Source organism: Malus domestica, chromosome 06 (assembly GCF_042453785.1).
Source record: "Malus domestica chromosome 06, GDT2T_hap1".
In the NCBI taxonomy this organism is placed as follows: domain Eukaryota; kingdom Viridiplantae; phylum Streptophyta; class Magnoliopsida; order Rosales; family Rosaceae; genus Malus; species Malus domestica.
In genome coordinates this window covers 5,616,667-5,641,066 of record NC_091666.1, presented here as the reverse complement: position 1 = coordinate 5,641,066, position 24,400 = coordinate 5,616,667, and the positions used below count along the sequence as shown (strand labels likewise).

Here is a 24,400-nt window from a genome sequence, read left to right as displayed (position 1 = left end):
TTAAGGTAAATACTGATTACAAAATTTTTGTACGGTTTTCAATCCCGCAGCATCTCGCGGGCTATTCTTTGCTAGTCTTTTCGAAAATCAAAGTCTGAATCAATTCCAATGTTTTCCTAGATAAAGCAAAGTTAATAGTTGACAATAAGTTACAGAACATAACGGTGTTATAGTCAGTTCCATATAATCAAATGTAATTTATTTTGTCACTTAGTACTACAATTTAGTGGTATTCTTCTTTACTTGTAAATAAGAGGTCTTAGGTTCGATTCCCGTCATAGGCGAATTTGAATCCCATTATTGCTAGTCTATTGTGAGGCTAAGCACACCCATTCCTTTTAGATTAGATAATATGCTTGTTAAGTCATTCACTTTGAAAATAAATGTGGCTCAAACTTCCAACCACAAAAAAATGACCAAAATAAACAAGAAATTATACGTATACGTCTATGGTAATTAAACTGATGTCGTCCTCCTATAAAACTGGATCACGAATCAATGATAATCAAATGTCGTTTTTCCTTCACTGTGATCTTCAGTTCTGTAGAACAACTTGAGATAAATTTCTGGCTGTGAAAATTTTGGTTAAACTTTCATGTACGTGAAATTCCGTCTCCGAATTTCACTATTTTTGTATTTTGCAGTTACTTATTTAGAATCTGTAGACCTTTTGGGAATCACTCGTAGTATTTTTGGGTAGAACACGGTCTTATCAATGTGTAGGCAAAAACCGTCCACAAAACGGAGTAATAATGAAGGAGAAACAAGCAAGCAAAGGCAGGGTTAAAATGATCATTTGGACCATCTATTTCTGAAAGGCTGCAGCAAAGCCGGAGTAGCTTTCCCGTTTTAGAAAGCTACGTGTGTGGCCCATAAAGGTTTCCCACGTTGACCCACGACTGACCCGTTTCTGGGCAATTTTTGCAGGCAAATTTCCGGCTGCTTACGGTGGTTTGTCCCGCTGAATTTATCCACAACCAAAGAAAGCTCTCTGTATTAGAAACGGCAATTTTTTACATTAGACTATTAATTTCTTGTATAAACTAACTGATCGTGCTATCTACACATTCATTTTTATCTCTCACGCACTATTAACGTGCGACCCGACCCGTTAAATATCCATCCAAATACAAATATTAACGGGTTGGGTCGGGTCGGGTTAACGGGTTAGGTCCAAAATGCCAAGTCTAGGTGTATGAAATGTGTGGGTGTGAGGGTAGTTTCAATTAGTAAGTAGGGTGTATTAAGATAATTTTTAGTTTAAAAAGTAAGCATGAGGTGTTTTAAGTATGTGGAGTGTCTTCATCAATATGTAAGGTGCTAATAAAACAACCCTTTTGTATTTCGCAGTTACTTATTTAGAATCGTAGACCTTTTGGGAATCACTCCTAGTATTTTTGGGTAGAACACGATCTTATCAACGTGTAGGCAAAAATCGTTCACAAAACGGAGTAATAATGAAGGAGAAACAAGCAAGCAAAGGCAGGGTTAAAATGATCATTTGGACCATCTATTTCTGAAAGGCTGCAGCAAAGCTGGAGTAGCTTTCCCGTTTTAGAAAGCTACGTGTGTGGCCCAGATGGCTTTCTCCCCTTGACCCACGACTGACCCGTTTCTGGGCAATTTTTGCAGGCAAATTTCCGGCTGCTTACGGTGGTTTGTCCCACTGAATTTATCCACAACCAAAGAAAGCTCTCTATATTAGAAACGGCGATTTTTTACATTAGACTATTAATTTCTAGTATAAACTAACTGATCGTGCTATCTACACATTCATTTTTATCGCTCACACACTATTAATTTATGCCATTGATCTTCAATTCATTCGATACAATAGAAAACCCACGAGAGGTAAAAAAAGGTGTAGATATAGCACCACCCTAAACTGACAACCTATGCTCTGTCGTCTTTAATTTGCCCTAAAATTTTTACACTCCATGTGCCTCTATGATTCCATGGAGGAAAGCTGCACACCTATAACCAATTATTTCATACAACTTTCAACCTATTTACAAAAGAAAGCAGCCACACCGATGCCGGAGCAGAAAATACCGGCGAAGAAGCCACACCGGTGCCGTGCCAATGCAAAACATAAAAGGATCCTTGCTTACAGCAGAATAGCAGAAAACCATAGAACCATCACGATCTCTATTGTCTTTCGTTTGTCTTACGGGCCAGACTCTTGTGCCCAAAAGGCGTCCGGATCTGGGATATATACAGAAGGATCTTCGATTTCCAAATTTGCTATATGCCAGTCCACAAACCGCGCTTGTATTAACTTCAATAGCAGGAGAATCGTTGGCAAAAGCCACCATTTATCATCATCCCTGAGACCACGCACAAGTCATAAGGAAATATACGTCACATTGATATGTATGTAAGATACAATGCACATATGAAGAAGATAAAAAGAATACTATTATGCAGTGGAAGAATACTAGTCACGCCAGGGCTTCTCGCAGCATAAAACCATCAGTGCAGTGAGAATATTCTTCAACTTCCAAGACTTCGACACAGTTTGTGCAGCTATGTGAGTAATAAAAAGTCCAAAAAGGAGAACCGTGTTGTGTGATTAAATTTGTTTTCTCAAAATTTTCACTCTCTACCATAACCAAGCATGAACAGTCTTTTGGATGCCTTTCTATGCAACTACAATGGATGATTAAACTATTTTCTGTTGTTCGGTTTTGGATCCTTCACAAGGTTGTCACATTTAAGGCACTAAGGCTAAACATGATTGCACCCATCGGAAATTTAACATCAGCTCATTTCTAAAATTTTTAGTGGTTCACCAAAGTTGAGCAGAACAAAGAACTCTTCATGCTCTACAAACAGGTGAATATGGTAATGGCCACAAACCACAGATGAATTGGATTCGTCACCTTCTAATATTGAATCGATTACACTAATTTTGTAAACGTTCCCCTCACCTTGTCCTGGGCCTCCTGGCTATGCCAGTGCAATCACAGTTCTTATGGATAGAAATATTGGTCCTAACTACATAGTTTCCTATCCCAATAATGTTGTATTTGAAAAAGATTTGCAGATGTACTATGAACTTTAGACACCCAAATCAATATAGCCTGGTGAAGCACAAGTCTTTCATTTATCGCATAGTTATGGAAGTGATCTTAATCCGCAAGGAGCACTATAAGCAATCAGGGTAAAGCGGAAGTTTTCACAGAGACATTAACATGCGTAACAAGGAATCTGACTATTAGTTTCAACTTTCAAGATAGAATGAAGTTGAGTTGAGGACTCACCTTCTAGTGTTCCATGTATCTGACTTGCCAGGTGGCCGGAAAAAGGAAAATCCATAATAAAAAATGCCACACATTAATGCGACCACCTGCAGAAGTCAAAATTGATTATATGATTATTAGAATAATACGCGACTGCAGAAGAACTGAACACTAATGCTTAGGCTCATCCATGCATCACAGTAATTTTTAATGAGTATGTGTACATAAAAGAAGATATGTTATAATTAGATTAAGATAAAAGGAAAGCCAGGAGCATCTCATGAAACAAAATTTGCACTCTACAAGGGATGTGACATAGCTCAGTGTCTCATTTATAACCATAAGTTGGCCTAACTTGCGATAGGGATTTCAAAAGGCAATCCCGCTAAACCATATTTCAAGCTCTGAAACTCACCACATTAGAAAGGGATGTAGCATTCCACAATGCATATACACGAGCAAGTGAAGCTCTTCTAAGTTCCTTACTGAATAAAGCATTTAATCCAGCGAGGAAGGGAGAAAGCAAGGATAGAGGTAGTATAAGCAATACAGCAAGGAAAGCCCCCAGAGATATCCAGTAGAACTGAAGCAACATAAGAAGAGTGACAGAAAGGTCTGCTAAAAGCATGAAACTTATCAGCAGCAACAGGGTGTCCTGCAACATGAGTTTTATTAGGTCTTGGACAGCATCGAGATTCAGCCTACATTTAAACACCACAGAAGACCTATTTGAAGTACCTGATGACCAACAGGTCTTGTGTTGTGCAGTAAGAGAGAAAGTGGAAACAGGAAGTCCCTTTTATAATCCAAAGATTTCAAGGTAGTATGATTTATAAGACCTCCATTAATTCCTCCAGTTATCCTTTTAACAGATAATGCATGACCTACCAACGGCCAACTTTGCTGCATCTGCTTAAGACATTTTCTTGTACATGCAACATTAGACCTGAATTTTGATAGACAATGTAATCAATAATCAACCATACTAAACAATAGATACAGGGTTCAGAAATTAATCATGTGAGCATTATAAGGGTTCTAGCAGGCTATTTACTTTATCTCCAAATGACGTCAGTTACTCGGAAGTTTACACCTACAAATGATCAAATAAAAAAGGAAAATAAAAATTCATTGTTCCCTCCATATCATGCCAGTCGTACTAGTTTGATAAAATTTCCAATGAACACTGACATAATTGAATGGCGTCATCCTGATCTCACAATTGTACTTTTCGTTACTTTTCAACATGAAGATTTATTTCTTTGGTCCCACTATTTTTTCCTTCCCAGTTCTTGGTGGAGGGAGAATTTCTTCCATTCCAAATCAAAGTCCAGTGTTGGAATATATGTTGTCCCACATCCTAGCGGCTTAAGCTTTTGAGAATTTAAACAAACAATTTTATCATGGTATCACAGTGGAGACCCTTGTATCAGACTCAACAACCATCCCCTCACATTTGTCCAGACTCAGCCGTTCTGTGGATCAGTTATATCAGGTCATGCGCAGCATGCCTGGCTAAACAGAACATGTCTCGTGATAACATGCCCATGCAATACCATGTTCCATTTTAAAGCTTTCAACCAAAACTAATCGGCAAGAAGTGGAGAGGTCCAGGCTCTTATATTTATTTTATACACAGCTTATGATTCCAGATGTAGGATCGTATTTATGAACACATTGTACTTTCAGTTCCATTTTGTTTTCGATTTGTCAACTAAAGGAAAACTAATCTATTACCGTGTTCTCAACTTCAAATCAAACACAATTTTCATATAGGTAGATTAGACAAGGAAAATTAACATCTTCATCAGAAACAATCAGTCTGAAAGGTTCAAAGGTTGCATCTTAAATTGGTTGTGGAAACTCAAAATGGAAAACGGATAATCTCATTATATGTGTTTTGAAACATAAAAAATTGGTGATCCAGTGTGTGTTAGCAATCAACCTTCTCTTGAAAAAAAAAAAGAAACAAAAGTGCAATTGCTCAAAGTTACCTTGGTAGCTCGTTACCATTTCTATCCCCCATATCAGACTGGTGCACACTTTGAAGAGGATAATCCCCAACGACTACCAATATCCCCAGCTGATAATAACCAGTAGCTGTTGCTTGAAACCATCCAAGTTCAACTTTAACCCCATGAAATGCAAGTTGAGGGTTTGCATGGCTGTTTATCCAATTAATCACAGGAATGAGGTGAGAACGAATAGATCCATGCCTCACCATCCTCAACTGGGCATTCAAACCAGCCACCAAATGATTCCAAACAGTTTCTGGAACATGCTGAGAATAGAATGACATAATTTACATCAGATATAGATAACAAAAATAATGATTATATGGTTACTTAAGTATCATGTGAATCCACAGACCTGACCAAGGAGGTTGGTCAACAACGTATCATTGTGAAGATTGTAAGGTGACATATAGCTGCCATCACCACCAAAAATTATGCACATGGGAAACCTTTTCTGTATGATTGATACCATATCTAGACGCTTCTCATCACCACCAAGGAAAAAATCAATATATGCCACCATTAAGTCTGGTGTTGCTCCAACCTGCATCATTTTCAATTCTGAATATGAGAGATAGAAAACATAGACCATTGAATAGCTAAGTGCCAAAAATAGAAAAGTGAAGAACCAATGAAAACCCTATTACACAACAGAACCAAAATGACCAACGAAATTTGACAAAGTAGGAAAGGAAGTACAACCCGTTTACTCATTCATAATGAGACCTCGACATAACCAGTTCATACACTCAATGTTTGTTTCAATGCCTTGAGAGGATTTTTTTTTCTACAGTTCCTCTCCTAAACAATCTACATAATCGAAGAGACATTGCTCCACAAACATCTACTTTTTTCTCCCCTAAGCCCACTTCTAATGCACCTTTTTTTTTTACTTTACACCTTTTTATTTTACTTTAAAGTGAAGTCAGTAGAGGAAATATCCTAATCTATTAGTGAAAAGGAACAGGTAAATCGTGAATGCAGCTCCATTACAGACTGAGGTATAACCAAGGGAACTTTGGAAACCTAATAGAACCTACAATACTTACTTTATTGTTCACTACCAAGGATTTGCAGTTAAGGAACTTGATGATCAATTCAAAAAATCATCCCACTATGATTTTATGATATGCAAGCAGATTGATAGAAAAAGCGGCACATCCAGATAACAATGTTCAATGACATGTAAAATATGTTATAATTGCCTGACAACCTTTTCTATAGTCCAGATAATAACCTGCTAACTGATGTACTTATTTTATTTTCTTTGGTAAAAATTCTCACATAAAATGACCACTTGGGAGTTGGGATATAATCCTTGTGTGATTTATTTTCATTTCCAGAGATCGTACCATTTTTTTTCGTTTCAGCAGTGAATGATAACTTTCACTAATGCTTGAGCTTGATTGATCCTAAGCTGATAAAGGAATGAATCTTGCCAAGAGTTGAAGACAGGAATCCCACTTTCACATTACATTACGGATGGATGCATGAAGAAAGATAAACGAAAGATCCGCACTCAATTAATGATGTTAAACGGCATCTGTAAGTTGTCTACTTCTGAGAGCTCGAGCAAGTTCCACAGAAGGTGTTGAAATCTTTTTGGATTAAATTTTCTTTTTTTATTTCTAAATCTGGTGAAATGAGCATCCAACTGAGAGGAACAGCCAGCATTAGTCTCTAACGACCACTAGAGGTTCGCCAATCTTGAAAACCTACGGAGTATGTATATGAACTATGAAGCTTGAAAAGAAATTATTCATATAATAAATGTAATTACAAAAATACTGGTAAGGAAGTGTAATAGAAAGAGTAAAACCTTCATCCCTTTGTACAAGGCTCGTGATCTGCAAGACCGAAGGCATGAATGGTCATATTCTGACTTCACATATTCCTGAAGGCGGTGAACTTTATTTCTTTGCCGCCACTGTTTCCAGGACCAGGAACAAGGATATGCAAGAACTGAAAGTATACTATGCACAGACCCTTCCCACCAATCATATGCAGCAACAGAATTGATCTCATCAATAAATCTGTTAAATGCATCTTCGTACCTGTACCCAAAAGTAAGGGTTGAAAGTTGAAACACAAATAAATATTGTAATTTAGTAGACAGAACAACGGAATACTAACCTAAGTGGTGCTTTCGATTCAAGACTTATCTTGGACCAACAGTTAACTAATTATAGTAGTTTTAAGAGAGAAATGTGTTATTTACTAAAGCAAAAAGTCCCGAGAGAAAAAAAAAATCAAATCAAATGATTAGAACCAACATGTTGGTTTCAAGTGTACTGATACCAATGGGCAATACCCACCCCAACCATAATCCCAGTATCAGATATACTAATTCAAAAGATCAACACCGCATAAAAATTATAGTGTCGTATGGTCTCAAAGTTCAGTTATTTTCTTACACAATTTCAATGACCGCACTAGGTGGAGAGTATGGAAGATGCCATGGTTCTCTGAAAGTATTTGGACCCATAAAGTACATCCGATGAACATGGCTTTGAGTTTCTTCAACTCTGGTTCCCCGCACCTAAGTTATTATTATTTATGAAAAAAAAAACACATAAATAGGTCAAAAATTCTGAAAGTCAATAAAATCATCTCTGATAAAAAAAAAAAAAAAAAAAAAAAAAAAAAGAGCATAAAAAATGAAGTGATACTTATGTATACCTCAGATAGGGAAAGAAGATAGGGTAAGTGATGATGACTGTGCTGTTCAATTGAACCACCCCTCTGGTAAGAACAGGTTCCAACCAATTTGATTCTCAATGTACTTAACAACAGAGCAAGAATCCCCAAAATGCATGACAGTAAAATTGCAAAAGGCCAGGGACCCCCAAAGGTATACAAAAGCTCCTCAAGAGGTGTATAGCATTTTGGCATCCTATACTTGTCTGATACACATTTATAGGGACATGATGGCTGAGTCACCCCACCTGCAGCAAGTGCGCACGATTCATGAGATGAAAGCCAGCATTTAAAAAGAAAGATCATAAGACAAAAACTCCATTGGTAAATTTGGGAGGGGGGGGGAGGGGGGGGGGGGGGGGTGGGGGTTGGACAAGGTCATCATAGTACCTCGCACATAGATAAACTCAGAACGACTGGGAAGAAGATCAACAGAACAGGGAGTACAAAGATGTGAATCAGAGCCATCAACATTTTTGAATGAGCCAACAGGACATTCCTGTAAAAGAAATCAATGCTCAAAATCCTTCAAACAAACCCAAATGGATCAATAAACCTCTGATTTCTATATATAGAATCTGCAACGCTGAGACTCAGCCCAATTCTGTCCAAGGGTTCAATCAATTCTTTTATGATGTCTTACCCAGAAAAGGAAGGGAAGGGCAAAAATTGTTGAAAAGGAGTCCAAGAAGTCAAGCTTGAGGCCAAGAAAAGCCCCTGCTGCTTTCCTTTCTGTTATAGTGGTTTCTCTGAATTTATTAGTAGAATAAAGCTAGTCGTGTCAAGGTGGTGTGTTTCTTAGGTCCAAGGTCAAAGACACAACAGATGTGAAATCCAATTTTTTTAAGCATGTCCAATTGGTTTAGGTTGGGTTCATGTGAAAGTGCATGGGGTTTCCATCATTTGTTACGACAAATAAGAAAAGGAAATATCAATTACAAAAAATGCCACATGAATTCCTATTTAAATGGGTTGAGGTACATATCAAGCAGTCCTCTTTTAATTCCTTTCAGGTTGTTTTGGAAATCTAAGGTTGCAACCAAGGTTAGGTTTTGTCTTGGTTATTGGTACACGGGAAGGTTAACACCTGAGATTTTCTCCAGACACATGCAATAGTTTGGGGGAGAATGCACCGTGTTTTCTTCTCTTGCTCTTTTAGCTCGAAGTTACAGCTTTTCATAAATGGTATAAAGTTTGTTCAGAGGTGGCAAAACACTGTTTTTCTTTGTTTGGTGAGAATTTTAAAGTATTGGGTGGTGGATAAAGGCTTAATACATATGGATCATATGATGATGTAGATTATTAGAGCTATTTGGACAGAAAGGAGTCAGCAAATCTTTGAAAATGTTAGAGGGTGGAAGTGGAGGAGATGTGGGAGAAGGTCAAGTATTGGGCAGCGCTTTGGTCTTCTGTCTCTCCTGTCTTTAGGAACATATCTCTATCTGATATTATACCAGGATAAGAAAGCTGTAGTGTCATTATTAATTTTGGTTTCTTAACCTAGAGACAGTTTCTCTTACGAAATAAAATTTCATTTGTTTCGTATAAAAAGAAAAGAAAAGAGACAATATCAAATAAAATTTACCTTGCAGAAGGTGCCGTATAGGCCCTTAGGGCATTTTTTTCCAGTGATAGTGCCATCATTTCCATGACGACCTCCATCATCCCCAGCACCTCCACTAACAGACACCACCAAGAAAGTAAATGCTGTTATTGGGTTTTTTTCGTGCTATACCTTATTAAAAAAAGAAAACCATTCAAGAAACATTGATTCCAAGATGAAAATTCTGAGCTCAAAGATGCTTAAACCAATAAGCTGCATGTAGATCTGAATGGAAACTTAAAAGACAACATGTAATATTGAAAACAGAAAAGCATGTTTCAAAACACTTTTAGCATAGCATATAATCACTTCCACATGCAGCGTATTGGTTTTAGCATAGCAAATTATTTTTTGTATATGGAGTTTCTGCATTTTATGAGAGGCCCCACAGAATCTGGCATTAAAATCATGCACAGAATTTGGGTGTAAGGAAGTGATAGTGCTGTTTTCCAAGAGTATCAGAACAAAAAGCTGGAAACAACACACAGCGTACTGTGTTAATTAACTATTTGTCATCCAAAAAGGATATTCAAAGAGTTGAAAGCAGCACCAAGTGTACCAATGTGCAGCTTATGTAAAATATAAAGAAACTAAATTTTACCTGCTGTTAATGGAGCCACTTATACTAGCAACCGGAACATATTCATCTCCAAAATCTATCTTAGACCAATGAAAATGAACTCTTCCACCCCCACCTCCACCTCCACCCAGCGGACCACCTTTTCCCCCAGCAACGGATAAAGATGAACTCTGTGTAAGTAATCTAAGCTCCTGAAGGAAAATAAGGATTGTCCCACCTGAGCCTCCACCAAGTCCACCAATCGAAGAACCATTACCCTTTCTAGCTGCTTTATCAAAGCTTTGACCATCAGCACTCAAAGTTCCAAAGACATCAAGCCTTAAGAGTGGCCACTGGATGGACCCCATGACTGACAAGCATGAGATTGATTGTAAGTGAGATTCAAGTACAATGTCAAATATATGTAAACTATTAATAAAGTTATGCTGAACTGTGCAAGATCTTTTACTGTTGCAAAATCTTTGTTACGTCGTGGGTTAACAATAACCTTATATCCTAACACCACCCGCATATGCAGGACACTTTCACCACCAGAGCCTAACACATAAATTTCAGCGTCTGTTGGCAGGTTGCAGTTGCATGGATTTGAACTGAAGATCTCACGAATACTATGAAAAATTGCTGGTTTACCTCTATTCTTAAAAGCTGCTATGATGTGGGCACAATTTAATCTATACTATAACATTTACCAATCATTCCCCCCTCCAACCACATATTTGAACTGAAGATCTCACGAATACTATGAAAAATTGCTGGTTTACCTCTATTCTTAAAAGCTGCTATGATGTGGGCACAATTTAATCCGTACTATAACACTTACCAATCATTCCCCCTCCAACCACATTCCCATACGACGGATTCGGACCCTCAGCTCCACTCCCCAATTCACATGGGAGATCTGCATTGCCATATTCATTACCACCATTGCATACCCTCCCATTAAAATATCCAGAGCCCCCTCTTCCCCCATGTCCAGCACCACTACCAGCTCCATTTGAATAGTTTCCACTTCCAATACCTTTACTGCAACCTGAAAAACATGGTTTTGATTTAGTTAGATGCTTAAAAGATTGCACATCTTAGTTCCCGAATAAACTCCTTTACCTAGTTCTGATGCAGTGATCAGGCCATTATTATTAACAATAATAGTCCTCGCCCTGTGGATGTGAATAACACTTCCCTTCACAATGCCATCTACAAGAAGATCCTCAACACGACATATCTGTAAAATGTTAACAAATATTATTTTAACAATAACAATGAGCCTACAAGTTGATACTTCAAGGGGTAACCAACTGGTAAGAAAAAGTTATTTCATTAAAGAGTTGAAGCCGGATATAGAAGAAAGTAACCAAAAACAGAAGTGTTGGTATTAGAAAAACTCATGGCCAGCACCATAAGACCATAAATGGAAGTCTGTACAAACTTGGACCAGTGTCCTGCTTTTACTCTACAGGGACAAAATATAGATAGATGGAAAGAAAGAAAGTAAGAAAGAAGAGACGGGAATTCCTCTTGCAGGTAAAAAATAACATTATGATTTATTATTTAAACTTAGTAACTAATATGGTTCCACCAAGGAAAGGTTAGATTCTGTATAGGAATTAAATGACTAGAAATCTAAGCATTCAAAAAATAGAGACTTCTAACCTTAAAAAGTAACAATAAAACATGCATAAGAAAATAAACAACAATTAATATACAGCAGATATCGCTGAATATGCATTAAAATCTCCATGTATCTCTAATAAAATTCTGCCTCTTACTTGAAGTGAAAAGGAAAGTGTATAATTAACATGGCAATCATCTGGTGGAGTAATCAAATCCAACGGGCATGTTTGACTCTCACACAGGGATTTTGTTACCCTACAAAATTGGATTCAAAACAAATATTCATAGAACTTCTCAGGCCAAATAAATAAGAAAACGTAAGCTGAGAGCAACAATACGCTAAACTTCATACTCACACATTTCTGCTAGCATCATCATCCAATGGAGCCTGAAGTAAAGAACCAGCACCAACCTGTTGTAAGAAGCATAAAAAGTTGTAAGGCGGTTTTACAAATGGAATTCAAGAGTTTCACATCCATAGAAAAGAATGTAGCAGAACTCATACAAAAATATCCACTTTGGTCAGAATAAAGGAAACAAAATGGAGCACTAGGGAGAAAAACACACATATAAAGTTAGTAATAGCAAAAATGTCACAATCTAAAAGCATTGAAAACAAAAACTTCTCATAGGTTCTAGATAGGGCCAAGTGTCGATACCACATCTTATTTAAAACAAATATCATATAGGATTGATGTGAGGATGATGATGATGTTGATAATGATGACAACAACGAGATAATGTATACTTATAAAAGAATCGATAGACAAACAGGATTGATTTTGCAAATCTATGAGCTCTTGCTTTTTCAAATTAGAATTGCACTAAAATATTAGAAGCAAACTTTTAGAACATGATAGAAAGAAAGTAGTAAAATAATTTCGTGATACAAATTTATCCACGAATGGCTTACTGTTATGTTATAAAAGAGAGACAAGGAGAGTCGCTGGGCTTTTATTGCATCACCATGGCCAGTCAACTTCAGTAGTCCCTGACCATATACACCCAAGTTTGTATTTGAACTGATGACAGAGTTATGCTGCAAAACACAAAGCACCAACCCAGATTTTCAATTCCAAGAAAGGTGAAAGGTATAAGTGCAAGAAATTTAAAGCATAAATTAGGATGAGGTTCAGACAATCATACCCTCAGAACAATCAGATTCCTGACTTCAAGAACGGAAGCAGTAACAATGGTATTTCCACCACCATCTATTTGAATTTTGGAGTTCCACATGAGTAACATCTTGACAGAAACTCTAAATGCACCAAAAACCTTCATTTTAATTAAAACAAAGAGAAAGCTTCACTCAATTAGTTCATGAACAACACTCATGAGTCAGCTTATAACATAGGCAGACATGATTATATTACAGCTATAATACACAGAATCTAAAAGTACAAAAAAAAATTCTAATAAAACTACATATAGAAGTTGGATCCACTTTGGTGTTCCGCCTAAGAAACCAATTCTATTCCTTTTGACTTTCTTGGTCGGGTACCATAAAAAAGTTATGTTAGCAAAATTTGTAAGTGCCATAAAAAAGTTTGAACTTGAGCTTAGCCTCATCTTTCTAAGGCAGCTTGAGCTTTGGTTCGAGCCCCTTCATAGAGGTAATGTCTCAAGCTTAATTGAGATTAGATCAACCCAAACTCAAACAAGTCAGATAATGAACCTGTCTTGGCTTTCTTGGCTTGTTTTCATCAAGGATTTAAACTCCAGGCAATTGCTTGTAATTCAATAGAACATTCTATTTACGAAAATGAAATGTTCTAATAGTTGCTTGCCTTTATGATGGAATCACTCATCAGAAGTTCTTCAGCAACAAGCTCAAATTCTGAAATTGGATACTCAGACAGTCCAAAGATGATGCTGCCTCCACGGTATAGACTGATTTGGCCTCTCACCTTTCAATCAAAGAGGATGTATTCATAAGTTCAGTGCATGTATCTTCTGTACAGTGTATAAAATACAGGAATCCACTTATACTAAAGGTGAAATAAATACACGATAAAAACGTAATACTAGACACAAGCTTCTTGAACAAGTCTATGGACATGCCATAGTACCTTTAAGATGAAAAAACAGGTGCCTGAATCAAGTCTATATAACAGGGGAGATCCCACAATGAAATGTTATGAAGCCAGATTTTATGCATTATATAATTGTCACACCACCATGGGAACAGAAATATTTTTATAAAAACAAATAAATTGTCACATGAAAACTAATTAATTACTTGAGAAGACTTAAAATTGGCAACCTGAACTCTGGTCCAAAGAAGTGGAACCAACACTTTTGCATTATTCTCCACAAAAACATGAGACCATAACGGCCTGGTAGGAAAATCGAGCAAAGGGGTTTCAGTTGCTGTTGTGATATTGTCATTTCCAACTCTTAAACTAAGTAAATCTGCATTAAAGTATGTGCCAGCTGCTCCTGCATTCCCAGGACACCCGATACTCAAACCACCTGACATGGAAAAAGCATAATAAATTCAAAAGCTCCATTTTTCTGTAGAAAATAGCTTTACAAAAGAAAACGAATAGTTCTTCTAGAAATAATCAATGTTGGAAACTAGACATAAGCTTGTGTTTGTGAGTCTTTATAAACACTAGACGCTTAGAAACTGAAAAGTTTATTACTTGAAAGTACGTATAGCAATTAATAGAATAACACAGATATGCTTTTTATCATTAAAAAAGAAACAATTTTATTAGAAGCAAACTAGTACAGACAGTAAACAAATGTCCACCAAGAACCAGTTACATACAGATTAACAAAAACAATACCATAATGGTAACGTTATCCTAAAAAGGCCTTCCAATCTAGAAAAATAGACGACAGAGAACAATGAACAATCCATGTACTCAAGCCCAAAGTGAAGTCAACAACCTCATCCTTTCCCACACAGCTATTCCTCCATATGTTTTAAGGACGTAATTTCTGCATCTTGAAATAGGGGGAAACAATGACACCCTTGTAAAGGGCATATTTGTAGTAGTGACACCCCCTTATTATTGTTAAAATATTTGTATTGTGGTAGTGCTACCCCCTTATTATTTGTTAGAAAATTTCATATTGTAGTAGTAGTGCCACCCCCATATATCAACATAAGGCTCTGCCTCTAAAAGTCATACCATTAGAGGCAGGGTGCGTTATACAGTGGTGCCTGGATATATATTGGAGGCAACTAGCTACAAAAGAAAAGTGAGGCCGGAACATCCTTAGTCAGGAAAAGTTTTTACATCTGTCCGATAAACAATACAGATTGAAAGGTCTCATACGTATACTTTCTAAGGTTTCACATAAATTAGGACTTTTGATCTACTTTCTAGTAGATAGAACAACAACAACAACAACAACAACAAAGCCTTTTCCCACTAAGTGGGGTCGGCTATATGAATCCTAGAACGCCATTGCGCTCGGTTTTGTGTCATGTCCTCCGTTAGAACCAAGTACTCTAAGTCTTTTCTTAGAGTCTCTTCCAAAGTTTTCCTAGGTCTTCCTCTACCCCTTTGGCCCTGAACCTCTGTCCCGTAGTCACATCTTCGAACCGGAACCGATTTTCTCTCATGTCCAAATCACCGGAACCGATTTTCTCTCATCTTTCCTTCAATTTCGGCCACTCCTACTTTACCTCGAATATCCTCATTTCCAATCTTATCATTTCTTGTGTGCCCACACATCCCACGAAGCATCCTCGTCTCCGCCACACCCATTTTGTGTACGTGTTGATGCTTCACCGCCCAACATTCTGTGCCATACAACATCGCTGGCCTTATTGCCGTCCTATAAAATTTTCCCTTGAGCTTCAGTGGCCTACGACGGTCACACAACCCGCCGGATGCACTCTTACACTTCATCTATCCAACTTCTATTCTATGGTTGAGATCTCTCTCTAATTCTCCGTTCTCTTGCACGATATATCCTAGGTAGCGAAAACGGTCGCTTTTTGTGATCTTCGCTAGATTGCTCCGATCATTAGTGTGGATAAGTATATAAATGGATATAGATAGGAAAGCAAACACAAGATGTACGTGGTTCACCCAGATTGGTTACGTCCACGGAATAGAGGAGTTCTCATTAATTGTGAAGGGTTTACACAAGTACATAGGTTCAAGCTTTCCTTTAGTGAGTACAGGTGAATGATTTAGTACAAATGACATTAGGAAATATTGTGGGAGAATGATCTCGTAATCACGAAACTTCTAAGTATCGGAATGTGGTATCGTCTTGACTTGCCTTATCTGTCTCATAGGTAGATGTGGCATCTTCTCTGGAAGTACTCTTCCTCCATCCAGGGGTGGTATCTTTAACTGGTGGAGATGCACAAGGTAATGTATCAATTTCACTTGAAGCTTACTTGTAGTTTCAGGCTTGGTCAAGCGCGATACAAACCATGTAGTAGGAGTCCCTCAAGTTGCCGAGCTAGGGGATTTGCTGAAAGAGGTGACAGACAAGGTAAGCAATCAGAGCTCTGGCTGATTGTTCACATTCTCCCTATCTTGCAGGCAGCATGAAGGATAAAGAGAAGAAAAATGAGAAGAGATGATATGGGATACTTTTGCTTTTGAAGAAGTAACTTTCCACAGGCTTATTCTTGAACTGAGCTGGAGGGTTTTCTGGTTTCCTCCAGAGTATAAGGCCGACTGAAGAAATTGAGGGTCAAAACAAGTCCATCAAATCTAGAGTACGTTCGACCCTACTGATATGGGATACTTTTGCTTTGACAGAGTAATGGATGTATCGGCACGTGTGCTGTTACGCTTGTCTCCACATGCTTCCTTGTATCCTTCTCACTTGCCCTATCTGTTCCTCAGGCAGATGCGGTATCTTCCCTGGAAGCATAAGATGTTGAAGATGAGTACTCGAGAGCAATGCCAGGTAAGTAAGTTCCAGGCTGGAAGCTTGATTCCAAGTGCTGACTGATTGCTCTCTTTCTCCTTGTCTTGCAGGTAAGAACAAGGCCAAAGGAAAAGACAGGGAAAAAGCATGATATGGGATACTCTTGCTTTTAACCCTGATGATATGAGATATTCTTGCTCTAGTATAACTTGTTTGCAGAGGTATTATCGGGGGGAAAGAAAGCTGAATATTTCGAAAGGCTTCGTTGAGAGTGCCCTCTCATATATGAGGAAGGGTTGAGCATTTTTGCAGGTCTGTCTGTCCGTTGGGGATGGAGGTTGACATATATAGGAGTCTCCTTAACAACAAGTAGTAATGCTATTCCTTTACCCTGTCAGAGCACTTTGAAAAAGTGGTCTGTGGTATGTGGAAAGCTGATGTTGCGTGTGAAGATTACAGACAGCTTTATCCAAGGAGATCCGGCTCTTGTAGTTGGGAAAGTGTTGCCTCTTCGGTTTTCGAACAAGCAATCCTATCAGGGATCTGGCTCTCGAGATTCGGAGAACGATGTCTCTTCGATTTTTGAGAAAGTAATCATGTTGGGAGTCTGGCTCTCGAGATTCGGATGGCGGTGCCTCTTCGATTTTGGAGCAAGCAATCTTGTTGGGAGTGTTTTCTCGAATGTGAGTAAAGGTTGGGCATGTTTGCTAGTCTACCTTGCCGCGAAGCACAGAGGTTGACACACAGGGACTTTCCAATTATCCAGCAATGGTACTGTTCCTTTACCCTCTCTTCGATTTTTGAGAAAGTAGTCATGTTGGGAGTCTGGCTCTCGAGATTCGGAGGACGGTGCCTCTTCGATTTTGGAGCAAGCAATCTTGTTGGGAGTGTTTTCTCGAATGTGAGTAAAGGTTGGGCATGTTTGCTAGTCTACCTTGCCACGAAGCACAGAGGTTGACACACAAGGACTTTCCAATTATCCAGCAGTGATACTGTTCCTTTACCCTTGTGGGTAATAATATGGGGTAGCTAGACCTTCAAAATTTATGTGTCTAAACTTTGTTAGTGCTGTTTCTTTGCTATTCTTTTACCCGTCTTGGTCAGAGCGATGTAGTGGAAGCTGCAAGCTTCACGTGCTCAACTTTGGCAGAGAACTTTGGCAAAGTTATCTGTGATACACATGAACTACTATTGCGTGTGGGAAGTGGGTGATTGAACAGTAAGACTCATGTGCTTTCTACTTCACCAGAAGTCTTCGACAGAATGCCCATAATTTCCGCAAAGCTGAGTGTGCGTGTGACAGGTGCTGCCAAGGCTGGAAAAGTAGGTGCCTCTTCGATTTCTGAGATCGGCCCTCGTGGTCTCTGAGCAGCCCAACTTTTGAGAAAGCAAGCGCCTCTTCGATTTCTGAGATCGGCCTTCGTGGTCTTTGAGCAGCCCAACTTTTGAGAAAGCAGACGCCTCTTCGATTTATGAGATCGACCCTCGTGGTCTCTGAGCAGCCCAGCTTTTGAGAAAGCAAACGCCTCTTCGATTTCTGAGCAGGCGCCTCTTCGATTTCTGAAGCTCCGTCGAGTGCAGATTTTTATAGGGGCTGACATTAAGTTCCAAAGCACACTTGAATCTCCACCAGTAGAAGCTCCATTCTTACACTTCTAAGATCTTGATTTGTTCGACCTCTTCTCTCTTCAACACCTTTGAAAATGTCTGGCCCCTCCGACCGTCGTTTTGACTTGAACCTTGTTGAAGAGGCAGCCCCGCCTTCTCCAGACAACATATGGCGCCCATCCTTCGTCTCCCCTACTGGTCCTCTTACCGTTGGGGATTCCGTTATGAAGAATGATATGACCGCTGCGGTGGTGGCCAGGAACCTTCTCACTCCCAAAGATAACAGACTACTTTCCAAACGATCTGATGAGTTAGCTGTTAAGGATTCTCTGGCTCTCAGTGTTCAGTGTGCAGGTTCTGTGTCTAATATGGCCCAACGCCTATTTGCTCGAACCCGCCAAGTTGAATCATTGGCGGCTGAAGTGATGAGTCTCAAACAGGAGATTAGAGGGCTCAAGCATGAGAATAAACAGTTGCACCGTCTCGCACATGACTATGCTACAAACATGAAGAGGAAGCTGGACCAGATGAAGGAATCTGATGGTCAGGTTTTACTTGATCATCAGAGATTTGTGGGTTTGTTCCAAAGGCATTTATTGCCTTCGTCTTCTGGGGCTGTACCGCGTAATGAAGCTCCAAATGATCAACCTCTGATGCCTCCTCATTCTAGGGTTCTGTCCAGTACTGAGGCTCGGAATGATCCCCCTCCGGTGCCTTCTCTTTCTGGGGCTCTACCGACTGCTGCGACTTCTCCTAAGCAACCTTTGTGAAGGCTCTCTCTTGTTTGTTTATTTTGACTCATGTATATGTACATATTTGTAGCTTATCGGGGATATCAATAAATAAGTTTTCCTTCATTTCAACGTATTGTGTTAAATACACCAAAGCCTTCTTCGCTAAGTTCTTTGAATTTTCTTTTGTTGGAGCTTTGTGAGTGGAGCATGTAGGTTGAGGTAGTGTTCCCTTAATTTCCTGAGTGAGGAAAACTTCTCGGTTGGAGACTTGGAAAATCCAAGTCACTGAGTGGGATCGGCTACATGAATCTTAGAACGCCATTGTGCTCGGTCCTGTGTCATGTCCTTCGTTAGATCCAAGTACTCTAAGTCTTTTCTTAGAGTCTCTTCCAAAGTTTTCCTAGGTCTTCCTCTACCCCTTCGGCCCTGAACCTCTGTCCCATAGTCGCATCTTCTAATCGGAGCGTCAGTAGGCCTTCTTTGCACATGTCCAAACCACCGTAACCGATTTTCTCTCATCTTTCCTTCAATTTCGGCTACTCCTACTTTACCCTGGATATCCTCATTCCTAATCTTATCCTTTCTCGTGTGCCCACACATCCAACGAAGCATCCTCATCTCCGCTACACCCATTTTGTGTACGTGTTGATGCTTCACCGCCCAACATTCTGTGCCATACAGCATCGTCGGCCTTATTGCCGTCCTATAAAATTTTCCCTTGAGCTTCAGTGGCATACGGCAGTCACACAACACGCCGAATGCACTCTTCCACTTCATCCATCCAGCTTGTATTCTATGGTTGAGATCTCCATCTAATTCTCCGTTCTTTTGCAAGATAGATCCTAGGTAACGAAAACGATCGCTCTTTGGTATTTCTTGATCACCGATCCTCACCCCTAACTCGTTTTGGCCTCCATTTGCACTGAACTTGCACTCCATATATTCTGTCTTTGATCGGCTTAGGCGAAGACCTTTAGATTCCAACACTTCTTTCCAAAGGTTAAGCTTTGCATTTACCCCTTCCTGAGTTTCATCTATCAACACTATATCGTCTGCGAAAAGCATACACCAAGGAATATCATCTTGAATATGTCCTGTTAACTCATCCATTACCAACGCAAAAAGGTAAGGACTTAAGGATGAGCCTTGATGTAATCCTACAGTTATGGGAAAGCTTTCAGTTTGTCCTTCATGAGTTCTTACGGCAGTCTTTGCTCCTTCATACATATCCTTTATAGCTTGGATATATGCTACTCGTACTCCTTTCTTCTCTAAAATCCTCCAAAGAATGTCTCTTGGAACCCTATCGTACGCTTTCTCCAAATCTATAACATTACCACATTATGAACAATTTCTTGTACGCAACCATTCAGATGGATATATTTACAACTCTAACATAAGAACCAAACATTTATAAGTTTAAAATTTTTTGCTCTATCTACCAGCTAAAGATGTCTGAAAAATGGTACAAACCATGCACAGTGACCGTTACATCTTCTTGTATGCTGTAGCAATCAAGTGATATTCTTCCACCACCACCTCCACCCAATCCTCTTCCGCCAGCAGCACTTACAGTACCATATCCCTTCCTGTGGACAGGACCAAAATGCAAACAATTGAAAAGAATCAGAGAAGTTAATTTAGTTTGAATGCATTCTTTGAAGTAAATAAATGCATAAGCATATCAACATTCATCTACCAACATTCTCAAGAAAAAAACAAAATGAAATAAGAAGAAAGAATGTTAATCCTATAAAGGTTTTGATGAAGTGTTCATCATTATGGAAATTGATATAATTTTAAATTGAAGGTGAAGTGAACAATGAACAAGAGAAACAAATTGTTCAGTGTCCATGTATCTCTATAAAAATGCCAGTGGATAAACATTTTCAGCCTTGTTGAGTGAAGGGCATGCAAAACTGGAAGGTGGGAACAGAATAACTTTTGAAAAGTATAAGGGCAGGGGTCGAAGATCTGTGGTATAGAGTGAATGTTTGGTCATCCTTATGGTCATCTTTCCCTAAACACTTGACTGACGTTCACGTTAGTCCAACTCATATTGATTTGGCTGGAATTTTGTAGTGTGTGCTTTTCTCTGTTTTGCGCTTCTTAGTTTCTCTTGCCTAGGTCAACTATTGTCCTCTATGAACTTTCTTTTCCAACCCATAAAATAATAACAAATAAAAAATGTATCGACCAGCCCTTAAACAGTTTTGTGCATCATCCACACCCAAAGTAGAAGGACAATATAAAAAGTATCTACTCACAACTTTACAGCATGTACAAAAATACTTCCACCAGATCCTCCTCCGCCAGTAGTCCCTCCGTCCCCTCCTTCTGCAGTTACAGACCCATTTATATATACCATATCCTTGACTAGAAGCTTGACACGTCCTCCACCATTCCCTCCAAATGGAATTTTAGTAGATGTACCACCACCCTTGCTCCCATAACTCCATGGCTCAGACAAAGTTGACCAAGTATAAACATCACCACCCCAGTAACTTGTCTGGTTATTTTTCAAGCAAGAAGCACCTCTGCCGCCATGCCCTCCACCACCTCCATCATAGCCCACTGGAGTCCCACTAGTTTGAGAAGGCGGCAATCCACCCAAAGATGTTGTATTAATAGAAGAGTTGTATTCCATAGTCAGATTTGCCGCCGAAAAAACTACAGAACCAGCAACTATTTCTGCAGAGTGACCAATTTTAACATTTCCTGACATATTAAATGTAATCATGCAGCCTTCTATTGGACACACAATTGATACATGAGGGAGAATCTCCAAGTTTCCAGTCCCACGAATGTAAAGGTCAGAACTTAAATACAAGTTTGAGTTTAGCAAGCATGTAGTATTGAATGATCCAACACCCTCTAGGTCCTCACAAGATACTTTATCTTTCAACAGGGATGATGGCACTGGGATCTTGTAAGTTGAGGTGCTTCTTTGAAAACCATCTATTATATCTGAGCTGAGATTATGCAACCAGTCTTTTGAAACAGCTCTTGCACTTCTGTACTGCCCTGAAGTAAGAGAAAGGGCAGAAATGCAAACATGCCCCGCCAGAATGCAAAACCAAAGGTACCATTTCATTTGTAAAGGAGACATTACCACTCAGAGTGACGGAATAATTTACTCTGTCATATGCACATAGATTTAACATAAATGTAATTTTTCAGTTCAGCTTCAGCATGCAGTAGTAGTTGCACAGAAAAATATCAGGTTTGTCAAACCATCTTCATGAACATTGCCACTTCTACTGTCCATTAACATTCAATGTTGTCCTGCAACTACAGCCATCAAGTTAAAGATGACTTTGTATCAAGGAATGGAGAAATCAAATAAACATAGGAAAACAAACCAATAATCAGACTACAGGGTACAGGGAAACACAAAACAAAACGGACAATTTAAAACTCAACACCTAAAACAGCAGCTTCAAGTTACAAAACGTCTAAGTCTTGCAGCAGCCATATCCTTGACCCACCGAATCAAGAACCAGTAAAACAAGCACCACCTGATGGAGATAACTCAACAACACAACTCAATAATATAACTTTTACTCCCCTTTCTATTGTTGAGACTTGAGAGCGAGACTTCAACCTGGGGGGGCACTAAATAAAACCGCAAGAAAACCGCTTCAGCTAACAGTATCTATTTTATCCCCTTTTCTATCTTAAAATAACTTCTTCAGTCTCAAGCCTAGTTGATCAGAATGCATAAGATAAGATCTAAATATTATGTTGGCATAATCCTTTTAAAACCCACACCTTCAGTTACTGCCGCCTCTAAAAACATTATTATTATCAGTATTTTGCTATTTTTGTGGAGTAGTTTGATATTTTACCGCTACAAAATATGCTTCTATGTGCCCAATCTACCTTCCAGGCCGTTTTCCATTTAAAACTGTTCAGCAGAATCTCATAATAACGCTAGACGTCTGCTGTTTAGTCTGTAAGAGTCATCCTAAACCCGAAAAACTGATGTAAATAGGAAATTGGAAAGTTCTTCTAGAGTAAGTACGACATGGATGAGACACCAATCATTGGAGGGGCCTAGATTCTAAGGAAATTCCTACAATACACTAATAACAACAGGGAGTTTCTACGAAACAGTACTTAATTACCAAACAAACAAAGAAACATTGCATAATTTTCTGATATTTCTAAGCGGCCGTTTAGTATCCCAACTCCCTAAAAGTTACACAATAAAAAGCTAAAAAGAATCCTTGACTATCCGTTAGATTCCACAAGTGATTTGCATCAAAAACACGAGTGCTCGATGCAATGACATGAAACCACATTGGGTAAATTTCCTAAAAGACAAAGTTTTAATCACGTACAAATGCATTAGTTAGTTTACGTTCAACCCCACTAGATAAACACTTTGTGTGTAGAATACTAGAATGTCATACTATAAGAGAAAAACCTTAGTATGGAACAATTCATTTACATTCAAAGACTCTTTAATGCATTTTCAACACCCCGTCCTTTCGAAAATACCAGCCCCAATTCACTATCCAGATATCATACTAGTCTTTCCAATTAATCCCGCACCGCAATTACAAGCTTCATTCATTGCCCGGAAGAAAAAAGCACAATAACGGAAGAGAGCTAAACAATCACTCACAAATTCAAGAAGACATACACGCACAAACGCAATCACTCAAACCAAGTGAACACAGAAAACAGTAGAGAAAAGGGGATTCGGCGTTCCATGATGATCTGCCATTTCAGCTTCTGGACTCACATTTATACAATAACTAGCAGAATCAAGCAAACTAAACCACGAACAAAAAACTCCGAACACATCTGTCAATTCAAGAAAGAATCAAACAATTCAAATTCCGAATTCAGTCAGCAGAAATAGCATGAAAATTGTACCGTTCGGGCGGAAGAGAGAAGGCAGCAGACGAAAATTCCCAAAGCGCTGGCAAAGGAAGCTTCGCTTTTTCTTTTTTCCGCGCTTTGCTTTTATGTACTGTTTTTAATTGGATTGGACTGTTTGTTTTTCCTTCTCTGTTTGTTTGTTTTTGTATTTATTCACAACTGTGGAGAGAGAAAGAGAGAGTAGAGTCGAGTGGAGAGTGAGTGAGAGAAAAGTCTGTTACGGACGAGTCCGAGGTCTCCACGGCGGCAGAGGCTCTCTTCTCCTCTCCCAAAAGCTACGTTTTGCTAGCTGGACTTTTATTATTATTCAATTCTTTTTTCCATATATTTTTAATTGTGATCATTTCCCGTCATTACAATTATCTTAAAAGGATATAAATTTAAATTTTCAAATTTTGTCTGTCAAAAAAAAAAAAATTTGACTCCACAAAGTCCAATTTTTTCTTTTTTAGACCAATCAATTTGGCTCTTATTTCTGCTGCCAAAATTTGATAACCTTCACTATCAAGCCAACTCCCATTTTTTTGCTGATTTTGGGGCATATGATTTGATTTGATTTGATTTGATTTTGG

General features: G+C 38.8%; 1 protein-coding gene across 3 annotated transcripts; it reads right to left on the bottom strand.

Moving 5' to 3' along the window:
- Positions 1-1,776: 1,776 nt before the first annotated feature.
- LOC103437029 (uncharacterized) lies at positions 1,777-24,105 on the bottom strand. Of its 3 annotated transcripts, none has more exons than XM_029104498.2 (24): positions 23,823-24,105; positions 22,051-22,229; positions 21,206-21,962; positions 20,412-20,527; positions 14,012-14,220; positions 13,536-13,655; positions 12,895-13,023; positions 12,662-12,787; positions 12,105-12,160; positions 11,904-12,003; positions 11,242-11,359; positions 10,958-11,167; positions 10,159-10,486; positions 9,540-9,633; positions 8,345-8,453; positions 7,937-8,202; positions 7,672-7,796; positions 7,077-7,311; positions 5,613-5,801; positions 5,237-5,523; positions 3,981-4,188; positions 3,658-3,897; positions 3,264-3,349; positions 1,777-2,327 (listed from the first exon to the last, which is right to left on the bottom strand). In XM_029104498.2, exons 2-24 carry the CDS (start codon positions 22,100-22,102, stop codon positions 2,168-2,170), a joined length of 4,320 nt encoding a protein of 1,439 aa, XP_028960331.1. In that variant the 5' UTR covers positions 22,103-22,229; positions 23,823-24,105; the 3' UTR covers positions 1,777-2,167. The 3 variants fall into 3 exon arrangements, with proteins under 3 accessions (XP_028960331.1, XP_028960332.1, XP_028960330.1); XM_029104499.2 differs by having other exon boundaries at positions 22,051-22,223; positions 23,823-24,047; XM_029104497.2 differs by lacking the exon at positions 23,823-24,105 and having other exon boundaries at positions 21,206-22,211.
- Between the last annotated feature and the right edge of the window lie 295 nt (positions 24,106-24,400).

Coding starts and splice junctions, on each gene's coding strand:
- LOC103437029 (XM_029104497.2), bottom strand. CDS start 22,047: ATGTCTCCTTTACAAATGAAATGGTACCTTTGGTTTTGCATTCTGGCG. Junction 8,454..9,539: donor TATACGGCACCTTCTGCAAG/GTAAATTTTATT, acceptor TTTCTTTTACAG/GAATGTCCTGTTGGCTCATT. Junction 3,350..3,657: donor CTACATCCCTTTCTAATGTG/GTGAGTTTCAGA, acceptor TGACTTCTGCAG/GTGGTCGCATTAATGTGTGG.